Source organism: Bufo bufo, chromosome 3 (genome assembly GCF_905171765.1).
Source record: "Bufo bufo chromosome 3, aBufBuf1.1, whole genome shotgun sequence".
NCBI lineage: Eukaryota > Metazoa > Chordata > Amphibia > Anura > Bufonidae > Bufo > Bufo bufo.
Window position 1 is genome coordinate 389,306,264 of NC_053391.1, and position 19,531 is coordinate 389,325,794.

At 43.7% G+C, this 19,531-nt stretch overlaps 1 protein-coding gene across 1 annotated transcript in view; it reads right to left on the reverse strand.

Moving 5' to 3' along the window:
- Positions 1 to 19,531, reverse strand: part of LOC120993818 (multidrug and toxin extrusion protein 2-like) — a 190,250-nt gene that overhangs the window by 17,027 nt on the left and 153,692 nt on the right. Inside the window, exon 11 of the mRNA XM_040422285.1 lies at positions 15,490 to 15,598. Within this exon, the coding sequence (XP_040278219.1) occupies positions 15,490 to 15,598 (109 nt within the window). The remainder of the gene's footprint in view (positions 1 to 15,489; positions 15,599 to 19,531) is intronic.

Below are 19,531 nucleotides of genomic sequence, written 5' to 3' on the forward strand. Positions count from 1 at the left end.
TGCCCGTGGACTTGAGGAATATGTCAAACTCATTCTTATTCCACTCCCTGGCCAAATCCTTCACTAGACTTTCACTATACCTCCTAATCTGTACATAGGGCAGAAAATTCGACTTCTGTAAGTCCCATTTCTCTTCTAGTTCCTGTAAGGTGGCCCATCGATTCTCCCCTTCTCTGAACAGGTCCCCTGCCTTAGTTAACCCTTTCTGGATCCACATATCTATTAACCTGCTGCTGTCACTCGCTCGGAATCCTGGGTTATGAGACAGCGGAAAATGCTTGGAAAATTGATAGCACAATTGAAACTGCTTCCTCAGAATTTTCCATGTAAGAATTGTGTCCCTTAACATAAGTGACCTCTTAATGAATACTGGGAGCTTGGGTATACTCGTGTGTACTAAAGCCATAAGGTCCCAAGGTGAGGCCAATTGCTCTTCTAATTTCAGATTAGAATAATAGGAGGTTTTGTTAGCCCAATCTAGCAGGTGACGGCTCAGGCATGTTAGATTATAGCCCCTTACATCAGGGAAATTTAGGCCCCCATGCTCCTTTCTCAACTTTAACTTGTCTAAGGAAATACGTGGTCTTTTTCCTCTCCACAAAAACCTTGGGAATCCCTTTTCCAATCTTTGTACATCAGCATGCCTAAGTAGAAGAGGAATGGTCTGCAGCGGATAAAGTAATCTGGACATCCCCATCATTTTTATGAGGTGACATCGTCCCATCAAAGAAAGCGGGAGGTTGATCCACCTATCTAGATCAGCTAATATCTTATCAATCAATGCCGGAAAGTTCAGCTGATATAGTGAGTGAGGCTGCTTTCCCACCTTGATGCCCAAGTACGTAATATGTGATTTGGCCTTGGTTACCTGGAGTTTTTCTATCCAGAGCTGAGTTTTTTTTGTATCAGGGCGTAACATTAACAATTCGCATTTTGCTAAATTAACTCGGTATCCTGAATAGGTACCAAACTTTTCGAGTTCCTCAAAAATTGTCGTTACCTGTTCTTTAGGTTTATTTAAAAAAAGAATGATGTCGTCCGCAAATAGGGCAGCCTTTATACATTTTTTCCCCACCCTAATCCCCTCAAAAAGATCCGATTGACTCAATCTTCTGGCTAACGGCTCTAAAGCCAAGTTGAAAAGGAGGGGGGATAGGGGGCAGCCCTGGCGTGTGCCCTTCTGTAAAGAAAAAGGATTTGAAAGAAAACCTTGTGTGTATACTCTAGCTTTGGGATTAACATATAATTTGGATATAAAATTCCTAAAATGGCCAACAAACCCCATTTTATCAAGTACCGCCTCCAGCCATGCCCACCTGACGTTGTCAAAAGCCTTTTCATCATGCCATTTTTATGATAAGTACTCTCATTCTTATTCATTGTTGATGGATTTCATGCACTTTATATTATTATATGCTGATATATGTGGGGGTTCATACATGAATTTGTGGTGATTCAGATGGGCATGCACCGATACACGGCTTACATGGCCCAGACCTGTTGTATACAACGATTTTAATTCTTTTTTGTGTCTGTTTTCTAAATAAATTGTAATTTTGTAGATGTGCGGCTCCTGTTGCGGTATTCTTTTTCTTCTTTGATACATTGTACAATTCATACCGTGGGCCGGCACTCCCCCTTTTATATTGTTGGATGTGCCCCTATCTTTTTTGATTACATGGTCATTCTATAGCAGTGGTTTACACTGTTTTCTTGGGGAGGCACTCCTATATTTATTGTTGCAAATTTGTGATAAGCCTGTATACTGATATGGCGGTGCATATAGAGGACAGAGAGGCGGTGTGGAACTCCCAGGTGTCCACAATTTTCCAAGAGGGTGGTGATCCTGAGGACGGTGGTGATTTTAGGGCACTTGCTAATGAGCTCACTGAGGCACATAAATTGTTCTCAAGAGTTTGGTGGAATGTTAAAAGCCTTGAAGAATATGTCAAATGTGGGATTATACCCAGGGGTCTCCGGGTGCAGAAATTTCCTGCCTGGGAGGTTACCCCTGAATTCAAAACCATCTGGGAACAGGGTCTATCCCAATGCTCCAAAATCCTTATGGGTATGCTCATTGAGCATGATAGGGAATTGCTCCGTACAACCAAGCAGAGATTGGTGGGTCTGGAGGCGCGGTTGGCTTTGCACGAGAAAACTAAGGTTGAGAGCTACTACATTAAGTTGAGGGACACCTTGGATAAATATGACAAGGAAATTATGATGGGGAAGAAGTCCAAGTTTCAGCGGGACAGGGTTGATTTTGACAATAAACAAGCGTTCAAGTGGAAACACACAGGGAATCAGCGTGGCCAGGGCAGGAATAATATCATGAATCCATCAACAAGAATGGCTGGTGGTCACACTGACCCCAGCGATCAGAGTTTGAGTGAGGGTGATTTTTTATCAGAGGCCAGCGACGACGGAGGTCAAGGAGGGGACTACGCAAACCCAAGAAAAAGAGGACCCCAACATCGCAGGAGCAGCAATTATCCACTGTTCCAAAAGAGACGACTACAGCAGTACTAAATGGTACGGATACAAATGTTCTTCAGGTTATAAATTTATCCATGTATAACCTCACCACTCAGGAACAATCTATATTGGAGAAGGGACTCTCTTTTTCCCCCATGCGTGTCTTGGATAAATTTGAATTTGTCAAGGACACATATTTATTTTGCAGACAACTTTGTTTTAAACTCCTATATAATCAACCTTCAATTTTACAAACCTTGGCCGATGATGAACGTGGAGTATTCATGGATCTTATGGACCTCCTGCGGGAAGGTGAATCAGAATCAGGTAGGAGGTGTTTCACCTTGAATAAGCCTTCCCTGCTTACTCCCTCACTTAATTTGTTTCCTAATATTCAGCTCTTTTTTCAAGCTGTATTACATGGGATGCAGAACCTCAAACCTGATACCCTGCGTGGCAGGAACTTGAACAACTTGGAATTGGACACTATACGGAAACTGCAGGCAAATAACACTTTCGTGATTAAAGAGGCTGATAAAGGCGGTAATGTGGTCTTATGGGATATGGACCTGTATACACAGGAGGCGAACCGACAGTTACAGAATAGAACTTTCTATGTGCCTTTACCCTCTGATCCTACAATGGTGTTTAAGAAGAAGTTTGATCAACTATTGAAAACAGCACGAGACATGTTCATCATCACTAAGAAGGAGCATTTGTTTCTAGAGGTGAGTCATCCCATTGTTCCCACATTCTACATGCTCCCTAAAGTGCATAAGGACCTCCACAACCCCCCGGGTCGACCTATCGTGGCCGGCATCGGGGGTCTGTGTGAACAAGCTTGCACTTATGTGGACTTCTTTCTCCAACCTATTGTTCTAGGACTACCCTCCTATGTACGGGACTCTCTCCATCTGATAGAAATGTTGGAACATCTACCAATCGCCTCTGATATTTTATTGGTAACCTGCGACGTTGAGTCTCTTTACACAAACATTGCACATAAGGATGGTGTCAGAGCTACAACCTATTTCCTGGAAAAATCAACCTCGGAGGAGCCGGCCCACCGCGCCTTCCTGGTGAGTCTCCTGCAATTTGTGTTACACCACAATTATTTTGTTTTTGATCGGATTTTTTATAGGCAGGAGTCCGGGACCGCGATGGGTGCACGCTGTGCGCCCTCCTACGCAAACCTATTTTTGGGTTGGTGGGAGGAGACCTGCGTGTACCCGTCGCCGTCTTTCAGTGAGGGCGTGGTGGGTTGGTTCCGATACATTGATGATGTCCTGTTTTTTTGGCAGGGCTCCAGGGAGACCTGTATCCAGTTCATCGATACATTGAACATCAATGATTTGAATATCCATTTGACATACACCATGTCAGAGGACATGGTGGATTTTTTGGATTTGAAGTTGCGTAAAGAGCATGAGCAGATTACTACATCCCTTTTTCGAAAAAGTACGGCCACCAATAACCTACTGCATTACCAAAGCTTCCATCCAACTCATATGAAGAGAGGGATCCCAAAAGGGCAGTTTCTCAGGCTGCGGCGCAACTGCACTAATGTAATGGACTTTAAGACAGCTTCAGCAGACCTAACAACACGGTTCCAAAAAAGGGGGTACCCTAGGAGACTCATCACTCGATCCTATGAAGAAGCCAAGAATGCTGACCGGATGCAATTATTTACCCCAAAATTAAAAACCAGGGACGGTAAGGTACATCTGATTACACGCTACAATAATCAGTGGCCAGCATTATATAAGATCCTGGAGAACCATTGGTTTCTGCTTACCTCCGATCACAGATTGATACCACACATGGATGAAAAACCGAAAATTATAGCTCGGAAGGCACCGTCACTCAAAGACAAGCTTGTTTGTAGCCATTTCCAGCGCCCTACATGGGGATTGAACAGAGGCATCAAGCTCAAAGGCACACATCCCTGTGGCCAGTGTAATGTTTGCCCGTACATGTTGGGGAAAGATAATTTTATGAATGGTGAGGAATATATACGCCTGAAGCATTACATCAACTGTCGCACGAAAAATGTGGTGTACGGGATCATCTGTCCATGTAGGCAAATATATGTGGGGCAGACCTCACAGGAATTGAGAAAACGGATCCAGCAACACATGTCCAACATTAACCTGGCCGCCCGGGACCGGGCAGACGAGGAGAAGACTCTTACCTCTGTGGCCTCACACTTCTTGGACCACCATGGGGGTAAGTACAATGACCTACAAGTGGTAGGCTTAGAAAAAATAATTTCCAGCATTAGGGGGACACGTATAGCACAATGTTTGTTGAAGGCGGAATCCCGATGGATTTACAATCTCGATTGTCTGTCCCCACAGGGTCTTAATGAGGAGCTTTTATTCACAGGCTTTTATGCTAGATGATATCTTTCACTTGTTTAATTGTTTTTCTTTTTTCTTTTGTATCTCTAGATATATATATTGTTCACTCATATGTGATCACTTGATTTTTCACTCCGGATCGGGTTATCTTTCTCTGCACTTTGTTTGGGGAATCACCTGATCATCCTTCACCGAATGGAATTTTATTGGACCACCTTTTAAGAGGATTTTCCTTGAGGATTTCTTCATTTGTCTTGGACTTGTGATGACTATTTTTCGTATGTCCCATGATTATCTTATGTGGATAGTTGCTGGATGCTGGAACCCCCTGTAATATCATTTAATTGAATGACCCCCCCTTTTTTTGACTCTGGGACCTCGACGTGGGGTGTTGTGTATTATGGCACGGAGCAAATTTTCTTTCTTTTTCTTTTTATATAGATACTCTATCTTTCTTTCTCCTTTAAAATTTATTTATTTATTTATTTTTTTTTCTTTTTATTTTTTTTATTTTTTTTATTTTTTTAAATTTTTTTATTATAAATAATAAACCAATAATCAAATATTTCAATACGTATATCTGAAACTGATATTGGGGATATTAATGGGTATATATTATACATCTAAAAGTAGATAAAAATAGGGGACGATTGAGAATATAAAAAATGAGGGATAAAAGTGATAAAATGTCCATCTAGACACTTTTTGGTGTGGTATCATGTAGCCGAATTAACGTGCCAAGTCTCTTTGACAGGTGGTTAATTTTGCACATGATATAATTGTGCACATTTGATATGGGTTCCACTTTAGGGCATCTATATTGCCCCTTTATGCACTTACCAATACAATAAAATTAAAAATTTATATAAATAACAAAAAATAACAAATAAAAATCAAAATAAAACTTAATAATATATTAAAAAATAAAGAAATAAAAAGATAAGAAAGAAGGAGAAAGGAAAAAAAAAAAAAAAAAAAAAAAAAAAAAATGAATAAACACAACAAACTATAGGTATCAAGAAATATAATTAAAAATATTATATTTTATTTTGGGTTTTAAATTATTTATTTTCACACTCTGTGTTCACACCATGTCTTTCTTTGGATTGACAGTTGTTTTCTCTTTTTTGTTCCCATTTGTGTGGTTTTGGCCATATCTCCCGATTTCTTCTCTCTGATCCACTGTCTATTGTAACTTATATGTTGCATTTATCTTAGTAAGTTTGTCCTTTCTCTTTCTCTCCTCTCATTTTGCTCTGTGCGCATCTGCAGCCCTCCCCGCCGCGGCATACCCTGTGCTCTACGTCATTTCCGACTGCTGACACGCAGTGGGAGCCCTGTGAGCCGGCGCGTGCTGCTACATCCGGTCTTTGGAACGCAGCACGGGCAGGCTTGGACGGGCGCATGCGCGGACGGCACATCCGGACGCCGTCCGCTCTCTACAACTATTTCATATATGCATCGTGGGAGAATTCCCCATGCGCCCCTCTGTCTCTCTAGGACGATGAGGCGGTCACCGCCCCCTCCTCCCCACCTGGGATCAGTTCACAGGTACAATATATTATTATATGATTACTTTGTATATATATATTTGATTATTGGCCATTAGACATCAGGCACTCCTGAGGAAGCCAGCAAGTCTGGCGATACGCGTTGGGCTTCTGTTCTGATCGCCACAGACACCCCCCATCATGCCATTTTTATGATAAGTACTCTCATTCTTATTCATTGTTGATGGATTTCATGCACTTTATATTATTATATGCTGATATATGTGGGGGTTCATACATGAATTTGTGGTGATTCAGATGGGCATGCGCCGATACACGGCTTACATGGCCCAGACCTGTTGTATACAACGATTTTAATTCTTTTTTGTGTCTGTTTTCTAAATAAATTGTAATTTTGTAGATGTGCGGCTCCTGTTGCGGTATTCTTTTTCTTCTTTGATACATTGTACAATTCATACCGTGGGCCGGCACTCCCCCTTTTATATTGTTGGATGTGCCCCTATCTTTTTTGATTACATGGTCAAAAGCCTTTTCCGCGTCAATAGTGAGCATGGCTGGAGTCTCTCCCTTTCCCTGATCCTGACTCACCCTATCTAATACTGTTAATACAGTCCGCAGATTTGTGACTGCAGACCTTCCCTGCACAAATCCAACTTGTTCAGGGGCGATAAGTGTAGGTAATATGGTCGCTAAACGATCTGCCATCACTTTTGACAATATTTTTGTGTCCACATTAATGAGGGAGATGGGCCTGTATGACCCTGGATGCAATGGGTCTTTCCCTGCCTTTGGTAGTAGCTTTATATAGGACATATTTTCTTTGTCAGGAAGCTCTTTCCCCTCTAACACCTTGTTGTAAAGATTTAACATAACTGGAGATACCTGAGTGAGCAACGCTTTATAATACTCCCCTGTATATCCATCAGGACCCGGGGCTTTGGAGTTACTCAGACTACTAATAACCGCTTGGAGTTCTTCTTTGGATATTTTAGCATTCAACTGTGTTACCTGTTCTTTTGTAACTAATGGTAATTGTACCTTATCTAAAAGGGTATCAACCAGGTTGGGACTGGTCTGGTCCACATATAGATTTTTGTAATATTCCCCCACTATTTTGCTAATTCCCTCCGGATCAGTGATCACCTTACTATCAAAATTTTCAGAATTTTTGAGGGCCGAGATGAATTGTGGGCGCCTCTTTCCCTTTGCCAGGTTTGCTAACAGATGGCCCGACTTGTTACCAAACTTGTGTAGGATAGCTTCAAAAGCCACAAACCGTAATGATTCTCTCTCCCTAGTGATCATGTCAAAATCATGTCTCGCTTCCACCCAATTTTTCTTATGTACTTCAGTGGGGTTCCCTAAAAAAGATGTATATGTGGACCTGACTTTAGCGCTAGCATTTTCCTGTTGACTGGCTACCTTCTTCTTAATCCCAAACATATAATTCATTATTCTTCCTCTCATCACTGCCTTAGAGGCGCACCAAAATAGCCCTGGATCCTCCATATGTTCCTGATTAGCCTCCCGATACTCCTCCCACCAACCTACTAACTTGTTTTGGAAATCCTCTCGGGATAATAGCTGGGAAGGGAATCTCCACAGGTAATCCGGGCCCCTAGGATAATCCTCACTTAAGACTAGTTCTACAGGCGCATGGTCCGTTATCACCAGGTCTCCTATCGTTGCCTGCTCTACCTTCCCTCTCAGTGAGCCATGTACTAGGATGTAATCTATTCGCGACCATGAATCTTTCGCATGCGAATAGAAGGAATAACATCTTTCATCAGGATGGAGTTGTCGCCAGGGGTCCACAATCCCAGTATTTTGCATCATTTTTGACATCACTCCATCTCGATGACTGATGCCCAACCTCCCACCAACATTGCTCTTCCTATCCTCTAATGTGCTGAGGACCGTGTTGAAATCCCCCCCTACTATCTTATTGGGGCAGTCATCACGTAATATTCGTTCCTCAAGTTCCCTGTAAAATCGTGCGTTGCTATGATTCGGGCCATATATATTATACAAGCTATACTGGGTCTCCTGAACCTTCAACATTACATGAACCCATCTGCCCTGATTATCAGACTCAGAATTCAGAATTTGACAGTTAAACTGCCCATTAATAAGGATCAATACCCCCGCCTTCTTGCTAATAGCTGGTGAACCCAGCACCTCTATGACCCACAATTTCTTCATCCTGAAAAAATCCTCCTGGCCTAAATGTGACTCTTGAATTAAAGCTATATCGGGCTTCATCTTCTTAAGATGTCTAAGAATTCTCCAACGCTTCTGTGGTGAACGTAAGCCATTGACGTTCCAAGAGACCACCTTCATTTTAACTAGCTAAAATAAAGTAATTAGAGTAATCTAGACTGAGCACCTCCTAGGCTGTTCTATTAAACTAAACTGATAATACGCTCCCCCTAACCTCTGAGTAACAAACTGCTCTAAGCATAGAAGTATGTCACCATTAAAATCTATACTTCTCCCTCCCTTACCACAGTAACTTATAACTCCCTTTTTTCTGTGCTGCAGGAACATAACCGCCACTTCTCGGCAGTGTCTCGACCTTCGGTTATGTTTAAACATCAATTTTCAATATTCCCCTAATGGGCCGTTAACTCTCAACTCTGATAGCAAACATATAACATTCCCAATGATATACTTAGGACTTTGAACTGTCAAGTCCCTCAATCTTATCATATCACTCTAAACATAGCGACATTATGACATATCTCAACACATACAGTAGCTTCTCATGTGTAACACTTGTTGACATGATCAGCTTTTGCTCGCCGCCATTTTGCAGCCTCCCTGGGATTTCTGATCCCTTGATGGGCTTCCCCCTTCTTGCATTTCCCGGGTTCTGGTCCCGGGATGGGTCTTCTTCCTGCCTGCCCGAGAAAGCGTTTGGTGATCTTGATCTAGAATGTTCCATCCCCCGCTGATAGTCCCGACTCTCCCCGGACCGCAATAACATCTGTTCTGCTTCCTGGGGATCCCTGAAGAAACGTACTGAGCCATCACGCATGGCCACCTTCAAACGGGCTGGATACTGCAGTTGAAAGCGAATCTCCCGCTTATAAAGTTCCGAGCATACTCGGCTGAAATCCCTGCGTTGGCGGGCAACCGTCGCTGAGTAGTCCGCAAATAAGAGGATCGTCTGGCCCCGGATTTTAAGTGGCCTTTTGCGGGTGCGAAAGGCATGCAGGATTGCCTCTTTGTCACAGTAATCTAAGAACCGCATTATCACTTGTCGCGGCCTGCCACCCGCAGTTGCTTTATTGCTTCCCCTGTGGTTATTATTATTATCTGGCATCGGGCCTATTCGATGTGCCCTTTCCACTTTATGTTTGCCCACAAGGCCAAGAGCCTCGGGTAACTCCCGCTCACAAATTTCCATCAGATCCTGAGGTTTAACGCTCTCAGGTAGGCCCAGGAGTCTAACATTGTTCCGTCTAGACCTATTCTCAAGGTCTTCTAGGCGGTCTTTTAAGATAATGTTCTGCCTGAACAGTTCTTGGGCCTCACCATCATTCCTTTCAAGCACCTCTTCCACCTGCACTAACCTTTTTTCCACCTCCTCTATGCGAGACTCATGCTGGGACAATGTCTCCCGGAATTCATGCAGGGACTGCGTTAGAGTCTTTGCCAGCGTCTCTCTAATATCCGGCGCCAAGTACCTTGCCACTTCAATTGCCAGCTTCTGGTAGTTGATTGCTGAGACTTCCAGCTGAGATGATATAGGTGCTTGCACCTCCGCTTGTGAGCTTGGCAGGGTCTCCGATGCGACCGAGCGGGAATCCTCCATTTTGTCCAGGTTAGTCACCTCACGCGCGCCTTTGCCTCCGGTCATTATTCTGCTCCCACTCCTTAGAAGGTATCGGTCCATGGACCACTTTGTGCCAGAGTACAGCAGACTGGACCTCTCACGTTCCAGCCCCTGAAAAATGCCTCGATGTTGGAGCAGGGGCTCGGTTTCAGTGCACGGTGTCCGGAGCTCTAGCCCTCCGTGTCCTGCATCACAGCGCCGGAACCGGAAGTCTCCTCTTCTTCTTTTCCCTACACTCTGTTACGGGACAATGCTGCTATCACGATACCTCCCGTGTCAGAGGTTAGAAGATCTGGCAGGCTGGCTGCACGTGGGGTTAACTGACAGTCTCTTTATTCTCAATGTTGTTGTTTGGTAATGACCACACCTCTTGTCATGTGCAGCTCGTGGTCATTACTGCACTCCCTATTTAGCTTGGTCTCACACTTTATTCCATGCGGTTGATATTCTCTGCTTGGATTTGGAAGAGTTGGTGTGTGGACCTTTCCTGTGTTCCTGCTCATCCATTTTCTATAAGATATGTTGTCCTGCTCTTTGTATTTGGTTGTTCCCTTGTTCTTGTTGTTTACTAGGCCTCTGGGAGACGCTGGTTCATTCACCAGGGAAGTAACCAGTTGTCTAATTCCCTGTCACTACCTTCAGGGCTCCTAGGGTTTAGGTTCCGGCGTATGTATTTTCCCACCTTCAGGGTCTAAACATACTGACAGGAGTCAGGGCCAGGTTTAGGGGTTTCCTAGGAGGTGACCTTACCCCTCTACCTAACCTTGAGGCCTAGTTCTTTGTCTTTCCCCTTCTGTTATTATGGTGTCCCTCCCCTCCCCATTATTCGTGACAGCCGCGGACCTAGCGGAGTAACATGATTGGGGTACACAAGTACCATGTTATTTAGGATTTACCCCTCATTACTGAATATCTATTGGGGAACATGTACAACTATCTAGTTAATTGGAGGGATATTACCAATACTGTTGATGTGATTATGGCCTATATTAAGCATCTATAGGTGTCATTGTATATGATATGGATTTAAGAGGTATGGTGTGAGTAGGTTAAGGTTGATACATTGGTACACCTGTTTTAGTATTGATTCATGTAAGATCATAATAGTCACCTGATGAGGCATTAGAGATGTTAAAGGTGAAATACGTTGAGACGACTACATCATATGAGGTTAATTGTAACTAATTGTTAATTGTCGGGTAACTACCTGGGACAGACTAAAGTATTGACTTAGTGGATCTATTATCATTCTGTATATCTTTACGCTATCTGACATATCGATTTTTTAGGTATTGGCAAATTGTGGGACTTGGTCTCCTTTTTTATTATTTTTTGTAATCATATATTCACTTGTATAAGCGGTGGTGGGTTCTATCTATCTATCTATCTATCTATCTATCTATCTATCTTATAGGAGGTTCCTGGTAAGGGATCGCCCCTATCGGGGAGACCATTCTGTTTGTAGGCAGGGTTTAATGATTAGGGAAACATCAGGGTCAGATTTCTTTCCCTCTTCCCTACACTCTTACACCTATTTTAGAAGGCACTTTATGGTATGTTTTATTGTATCTAATAAAGGCTAGGTCTTAATGGTGGCGGTCTGTGAATAAAAAGTATTCAGATGCAGGTTCTGGTTTGCAAAACGGAGGATATTTTTCATGGGACAATTTCTTTAAAGAGAACCTGTCACCACAATATGCAGTGCAATCTACAGGCAGCATCTTATAGAGCAGAAGAAGCTGAGTAGATTGATATATAGTTTTTGAGGGAAAATATTCAGCAAAACTTTGAACGGATGCCATCTTTACCTGTACGGCAGATTTCAGGAAGGGGTTAACAATGGGCTTATCTAACTGCAAATGTATTATTTTCTGAGCCAACCTACATGTATTTAATGTTAATTTTCACAGGACAGCTTAGACCTTTCTTTTGTGCCATTAGATGACATATATTAAATATACAGTATATTTAAATTTAAGAAAGCAAAAAGGAAAAAAATGTGTGCACATTTGTATATTGTAACTACAAAGCCCACTATATTATTGCTAAAACTAATAAATATGTTTATTAAATTTTTTTTATATACAAAGAAAGGGGAACAAATTTGTGTGTACGTAGTCTGCTATACTATTGATAAAACTAGTAACTATAGCTATAACTTTCCTTTTTTTAATTCCTTTATTTCACTAAAAAAAAAAAAATTTTTCTTTCTTTCTTTTTATTTATTTATTTTTTAAATAAAAAAAGGGAATTACACTGTGGTAGAGCATTATAGCAGGGTGCTCCAGCAATGCCAAGCAGAGACCACTTCTGCTGGTATCAGTCATGCTTACTGTGACTGCAGCTGTCTAATCACAGCGTGGTCACAGCGATCTGGGGCGCTGGCAGGTCATAATGTAACCTAAGGCTTTTATACCTCGGGTAACAGTTAAGAATTCATTGCCACGATGCCCGGGACCCCCGCCGATCAGCTGTTTGAGATGGCAGCGGCGCTCCAGCAGCGGCGCGGCCTTCTCACTTTTTACCGCAGGCCCAGTGACGTCACGACTAGTATCACTGGCCTGGATACGGCTAAGCTCTGTTCACTTGAATGGAGCTTAGCCGCGCCCAGGCCAGTTGATACTAGTCGTGACGTCACTGGGCCTGCGGTAAACAGGGAGAAGGCCGCGGCGCTGCTGGAGCACCGCTGCCTTCTCAAACAGCTGATCGGCGGGGGTCCTGGGTGTCGGACCCCCCGCCGATCAGATGCTGATGATCTATCCAGAGGATAGATCATCAGTTTAAACAAAGTGCAGAACCCCTTTAAAATGCTATCTGTTCACAAGACCACAGAACTGGACTTCACCTTTAGCAGTCACCTTTCCCAAGTACTAACAGTCTCTCTTAGTACTCAGATGCCCCCAGGACTTAAATAGCATTTAACTGCACAACAAACAGACGGTTGTAAGAAACTTGTATGAAGCACATGTCAACACTGGCAGGTATATAGGTGCTGGAATAAATTCAACGATGGGTGACAGGACCTAAATGATTATAGCCAAGTATAAAGGAGATAGAAGACCAGCAATGGAGCAGGTGGGAGATGATAATGGCACACAGGTTGGAAATGGATGAATGACAGTGAATAGAAGTAAAGATATACTGAACTGACCCTGCTCTGAAACAGCTCAACAAGACAGCCAAGACATACCAAAAACCAACTCAGCAATCAGACAAACGTTATTACTGATAACAATGGAGGACCACAGGCCACACAATACACTGATAGAACACAGCAGACAAGAATAAGATACTGAATCTGGAAACAAATGCACCCTAAATTAACCAGGCCAAACTATGTGATATCTAATTCCAGACTGAGATGCAAGGCAGTTGCACAGCAACTGCTCCAACAAAGCTAATAAACAGAATAATCCCTGTTGCTCATAACCGCTGCCCACCAAAACTCCCAGACTTAGAGCAAAGAAGTCATTCAGAGATTTAACAAAGGCACCCCCAATAACACAGAAAGATTTCAGAAGTTCCACATTGGGAGATCGAAATATCTGTCTATAATATCACTATAATCTGTACAGTCTACGGAGTGGGTCGTTATGGAAGAATGTTTTCACACTGCCCAATAGGTACTTTAAAAGTAGCTTTTTAGTAGCTATTGCACTATTATAACAGAGATAATTATAATGACAATTATCGCCTTTGTACAGATAAAACATAATCCACCATTCACAATAGATGATATCACAGCTAAGCTACTCCTTCCTGATCTCTGCACAGGTCACAGAGCATGCCTAGAAAACTGTCCCATAGAAGTCAGTTAAGTCTCCAGTCTATTGTGTAAAAGACCAGATAGTATTGTCATATTTTTGGCCTAGTAACCAGTGTGAGATTTTAGGATTTTTTAAAATATAGATAGGGACATGGAAAATTAAAAAAAGAAGAATTTTTGTTTTCAGAAATCCTGGTGATTTAATTGACTTTAATTGACTGATTGATTGCTAAGGGCAATTTTCCTTTGCACCAGTTTTAATAAATCTCCCTATGGTTCTCTGTCCAGAGGAGACCTTTTTGGCCTTCATGAGAAATGTTATATGCGATACAAACCAAATATATATCCCCCAAAGAACACCATTTCTACAATTAAGCATGGTAGTGGCCAGTGTCCGACTGGGGTAAGTAGGGACCACCAGTAAAAATATTTTTGAGGGCCCACCGTATGGATACATTCAAATATAATAAATAATCTAACAAGTTTTTTTCTATGAACATAGGCTGGTTGAGGTGCTGTACATTGAATATATGTATGCAGTGCAGTAAGTCTAATGTGTTATGTGCCCCTTGTGCAGGGAATGGGAGACTAGGGGCCCACCGGGGGATTCCCCTGTACCCCTGTGGGCCAGTCCGAGCCTGGTAGTGGCAACATCATGCTGTTGGGATACTTTTCATTAAGCTGTCAGAGATTTAAAACTAGGATGGAGGTTCACCTTCCAGCAGGGCACTGACCCTAAATATACTGTTAGAGCGACACTGGAGTGGTTTAAGGGGAAATACTTAAAATGCTTTGGAATGGCCTAGTCAAAGCCCAGACTTCAATTCAATTGAGAATCTGAGGCCTGACTTAAAAGGGTTGTCCTGCCATTTATATTGATGACCTATCGTCAGGATAGGTCATCAATATCTAATCAGCGGGAGTCTGACACCCCACTAATCAACTGTTTGAAGAGGAGGCGGTGCTCAATGCGAGTGCTGCTTTCTGTTCATTACGCTGCCTATTGTCTTGGATGTTACGGCGGCGCAGTGTAATGACGTGCTTGCTCCATTCACTTGAATGGAGAAAGTATTTTTAATTACACTATGCCACCGCTCCACAGGAGACAAGGCGTAGTATAATGAAGAAGCAGCGCTCGCATGGAGTGCCGCCTCATCTTCAAACAACTGATCAGCAGGGGTGCCAGGTGTCAGATAATGGCCACCTATCCTCACGATAGGTCATCAAATTAGAGGGAAGGACAACCCCGTTTAAAGACTAAAGATAAAAGGAATGGAATAACTTTGGTTATATAAGAGGCAGAAATATATGACAGGCTTGATGCATTTATTGGAGCACCTTTCTCCTGTTCCCACAATATTATTTTAGCCTACAGTATATACGTTTTAACCTTACATTGTATAATGTGAGTATTTTTATTTATTTAAATTTCTGTCCTTTTTATTTAATTTTTTGTCTTTATTCCAATTGTATTTTTCTTATACTTAGTATTAGATGCTAGAATATCACTTTATCACTTCAAAATAAAAAATTCCTTACCTCCAAAACAAAGCACAACTTTACTGGATTTCTTTGCTTCCTCTGCTTTTCCAGCTCCTAATGCGTTTCCTACCCTGACACTTCCAGCTGCTCCAAAACCCATCGGAAACTGTTAGGGAAAAGCAATGCCATAATTAAATGGGTTGTCTCAGCATTACATATTCATTTTATAGATGTCATTTGCATATTGTTAAAAAATAATCCAGTGATGTTATGGCATTTACTTACATAGTATGGAGCCTCATGGTGGTCGACGTGTACAGCAATGTGCAGGTCCATCTAGTGGTGCTGCTGGTCACACATATACAGTTGCTGTCCCCACAGCCAGGTCTCTGCATAGTGAAACTTTGCTCACTGCAGAGGATAGAAAGTTTCTATTACCTGAGGATCACTATGTACAGGTGAAACCCGAAAAATTACTGAAATAAATGAACTTTTGGACAATATTCTAATTTTTCGAGTTTTACCTGTAAAGTCCTGGCTGTGGAGAGTTACTTAGCATGCATGACCACCAGCACTCAGCTCAGTAAAGGGATGTGCACATTGTTATACACGTTAAAGACCAGGTGGTGCCATAATATGTAAGTGAATGTTATAACTAGGCTTGATTTTTGTAGGATCGATAAAATAAATATAACAGGAAATAATGTAACAATCCTTTTAAGGTTCTCCTGCAATACTAAGGCTACTTTCACACCTGCGGCAGAGTGATCCAGCAAGCAGTTCCATCGCCAACTGATCCGGCATTCATATAGAGAAAGTTTATACAATGCACTTACTAATGTATTGTTATTATCCATATTGCTTCCTTTGCTGGCTGGATTCATTTTTCCATCACATTATACACTGTTCGTTTCCATGGTTATGACCACCCTGTAATCCATCAGTGGTGGTCGTGCTTGCACAATATAGGAAAAAGCACCGGCCTATGCACACTCCCATGGCCCCATCCACCACTGATGGATTGCAGGGTGGTCTGTAACCATGGAAACGAGCAGTGTATAATGTGATGGTAAAATAAATCCAGCCAGCAAAGGAGACAATATAGACCATCACAATACATTAGTAAGTGGCTTGTATTAACTATCTCTACATGATAAATGCCACGTACTGAACTGAGACAACCCCTTTAAGGCAGTCTTTATCCTGCTTATGGTGAAGCATCAGTGGGTGACACTGACAGCAATGGGCCCCTGTGCATTCAATGGCAGAACACCACATTAAACATATGCCACATATTACTAGTACTTATCACTTATAACACATGCCACACACATGCAACTGACACATACCGCACACGTCATTGTATGTGTACTATATACTTGCACACACTATAGCACTCAAATATCTCCTTCTCCCAAATACACACACATTAAGGCCTCCTGCACACGAACGTATTTTTTTGCGGTCCGCAAAAACGGGTCCCATTTTTCCGTGATCCGTGACCGTTTTTTCGTCCGTGGGTCTTCCTTGATTTTTGGAGGATCCACGGACATGAAAAAAAAGTCGTTTTGGTGTCCGCCTGGCCGTGCGGAGCCAAACGGATCCGTCCTGAATTACAATGCAAGTCAATGGGGACGGATCCGTTTGACGTTGACACAATATGGTGCCATTTCAAACGGATCCGTCCCCATTGACTTTCAATGTAAAGTCTGGAGTCCCTTTTATACCATCGGATCGGAGTTTTCTCCAATCCGATGGTATATTTTAACTTGAAGCGTCCCCATCACCATGGGAACGCCTCTATGTTAGAATATACTGTCGGATATGAGTTAGATCGTGAAACCTCATTTCCGACAGTATATTCTAACACAGAGGCGTTCCCATGGTGATGGGGACGCTTCTAGTTAGAATATACTACAAACTGTGTACATGACTGCCCCCTGCTGCCTAGCAGCATCCGATCTCTTACAGGGGGCTGTGATCAGCACAATTAACCCTTCAGGTGCCGCACCTGAAGGGGTTAATTGTGCTATCATCTCCCCCTGTAAGAGATTAGGGCTGCCAGGCAGCAGGGGGCAGACCCCCCCCTCCCCCTCCCCAGTTTGAATATCATTGGTGGCCAGTGCAGCCCCCCCCCTTCCTCCCTCTATTGTAATAATTCCTTGGTGGCACAGTGTGCGCCCCCCCGCCCCCCCCCCCCCCTTCCTCCCTCTATTGTAATAATTCGTTGGTGGCACAGTGTGCGCCCCCCCCCCCTTCCTCCCTCATTTCCGACAGTATATTCTAACACAGAGGCGTTCCCATGGTGATGGGGACGCTTCTAGTTAGAATATACTACAAACTGTGTACATGACTGCCCCCTGCTGCCTAGCAGCATCCGATCTCTTACAGGGGGCTGTGATCAGCACAATTAACCCTTCAGGTGCCGCACCTGAAGGGGTTAATTGTGCTATCATCTCCCCCTGTAAGAGATCAGGGCTGCCAGGCAGCAGGGGGCAGACCCCCCCCCCTCCCCCCTCCCCAGTTTGAATATCATTGGTGGCCAGTGCAGCCCCCCCCCTTCCTCCCTCTATTGTAATAATTCCTTGGTGGCACAGTGTGCGCCCCCCCGCCCCCCCCCCTTCCTCCCTCTATTGTAATAATTTGTTGGTGGCACAGTGTGCGCCCCCCATTGGCCCCCCTCCCTCTATAGCATTAACAACATTGGTGGCCAGTGTGCGGCCTCCCATCTAGCCCCCCCCCCCCATCATTGGTGGCAGCGGGTTACTAGCAGTAGTGATTCATACTTACCTGGGAGCTGCGATGTCTGCTTCCGGCCGGGAGCTCCTCCTACTGGTAAGTGACAGTTCATTTAGCAATGACACTTACCAGTAGGTGGCGCTCCCGGCCGGACACGAACATCGCAGCAGCCGGTAAGTATGAATCTTCTACTATTGTACTATTGCTAAGTAACCATGGCAACCAGCGTCCTGGTTGCCATGGTTACCGATCGGAGCCCCAGCGATTAAACTGGGACTCCGATCGGAACTCCGCTGCCACCAATGATGGGGGGGGGTGGGGGGGAGATGGGAGGCCGCACACTGGCCACCAATGTTGTTAATGCTATAGAGGGAGGGGGGGGGCCGATGGGGGGCGCACACTGGCCACCAACGAATTATTACAATAGAGGGAGGGAGGGGGGGGGGCGCACACTGTGCCACCAACGAATTATTACAATAGAGGAAGGGAGGGGGCGGGGCGCACACTGTGCCACCAACGAATAATTACAATAGAGGGAGGGGGGGGGGCCACACTGGCCACCAATGATATTTAAACTGGGGAGGGGGGGGAGGGTCTGCCCCCTGCTGCCTGGCAGCCCTGATCTCTTACAGGGGGCCGTGATCAGCACAATTAACCCCTTCAGGTGCGGCACCTGAAGGGGTTAATTGTGCTGATCACGGCCCCCTGTAAGAGATCAGGGCTGCCAGGCAGCAGGGGGCAGTCTTGTACACAGTTTGTAGTGTATTCTAACTAGAAGCGTCCCCATCACCATGGGAACGCTTCTGTGTTAGAATATACTGTCGGTTCTGAGTTTTCACGAAGTGAAAACTCAGCTTTGAAAAAGCTTTTATACAGACGGATCTTCGGATCCGTCTGTATAAAAACTAACCTACGGCCACGGATCACGGACACGGATGCCAATCTTGTGTGCATCCGTGTTCTTTCACGGACCCATTGACTTGAATGGGTCCGTGAACCGTTGGCCGTGAAAAAAATAGGACAGGTCATATTTTTTTCACGGCCAGGAAACACGGATCACGGATGCGGCTGCAAAACGGTGCATTTTCCGATTTTTCCACGGACCCATTGAAAGTCAATGGGTCCGTGAAAAAAAGCGGAAAACGGCACAACGGCCACGGGTGCACACAACGTTCGTGTGCAGGAGGCCTTAATCAGCATAATGTGGATTTTAAAATCCACAGTGGGGTTATTTTTCTAGGGTTTCATTTCTGCTGCATGTGAAAGTGGTTTTGTCAGTGGGGAAGGAGTACATATTGTCAATTAAAAAATTTAGAGCATACGCCACAAAATAATGTGACAAGTAGTGATGTGACTTTTT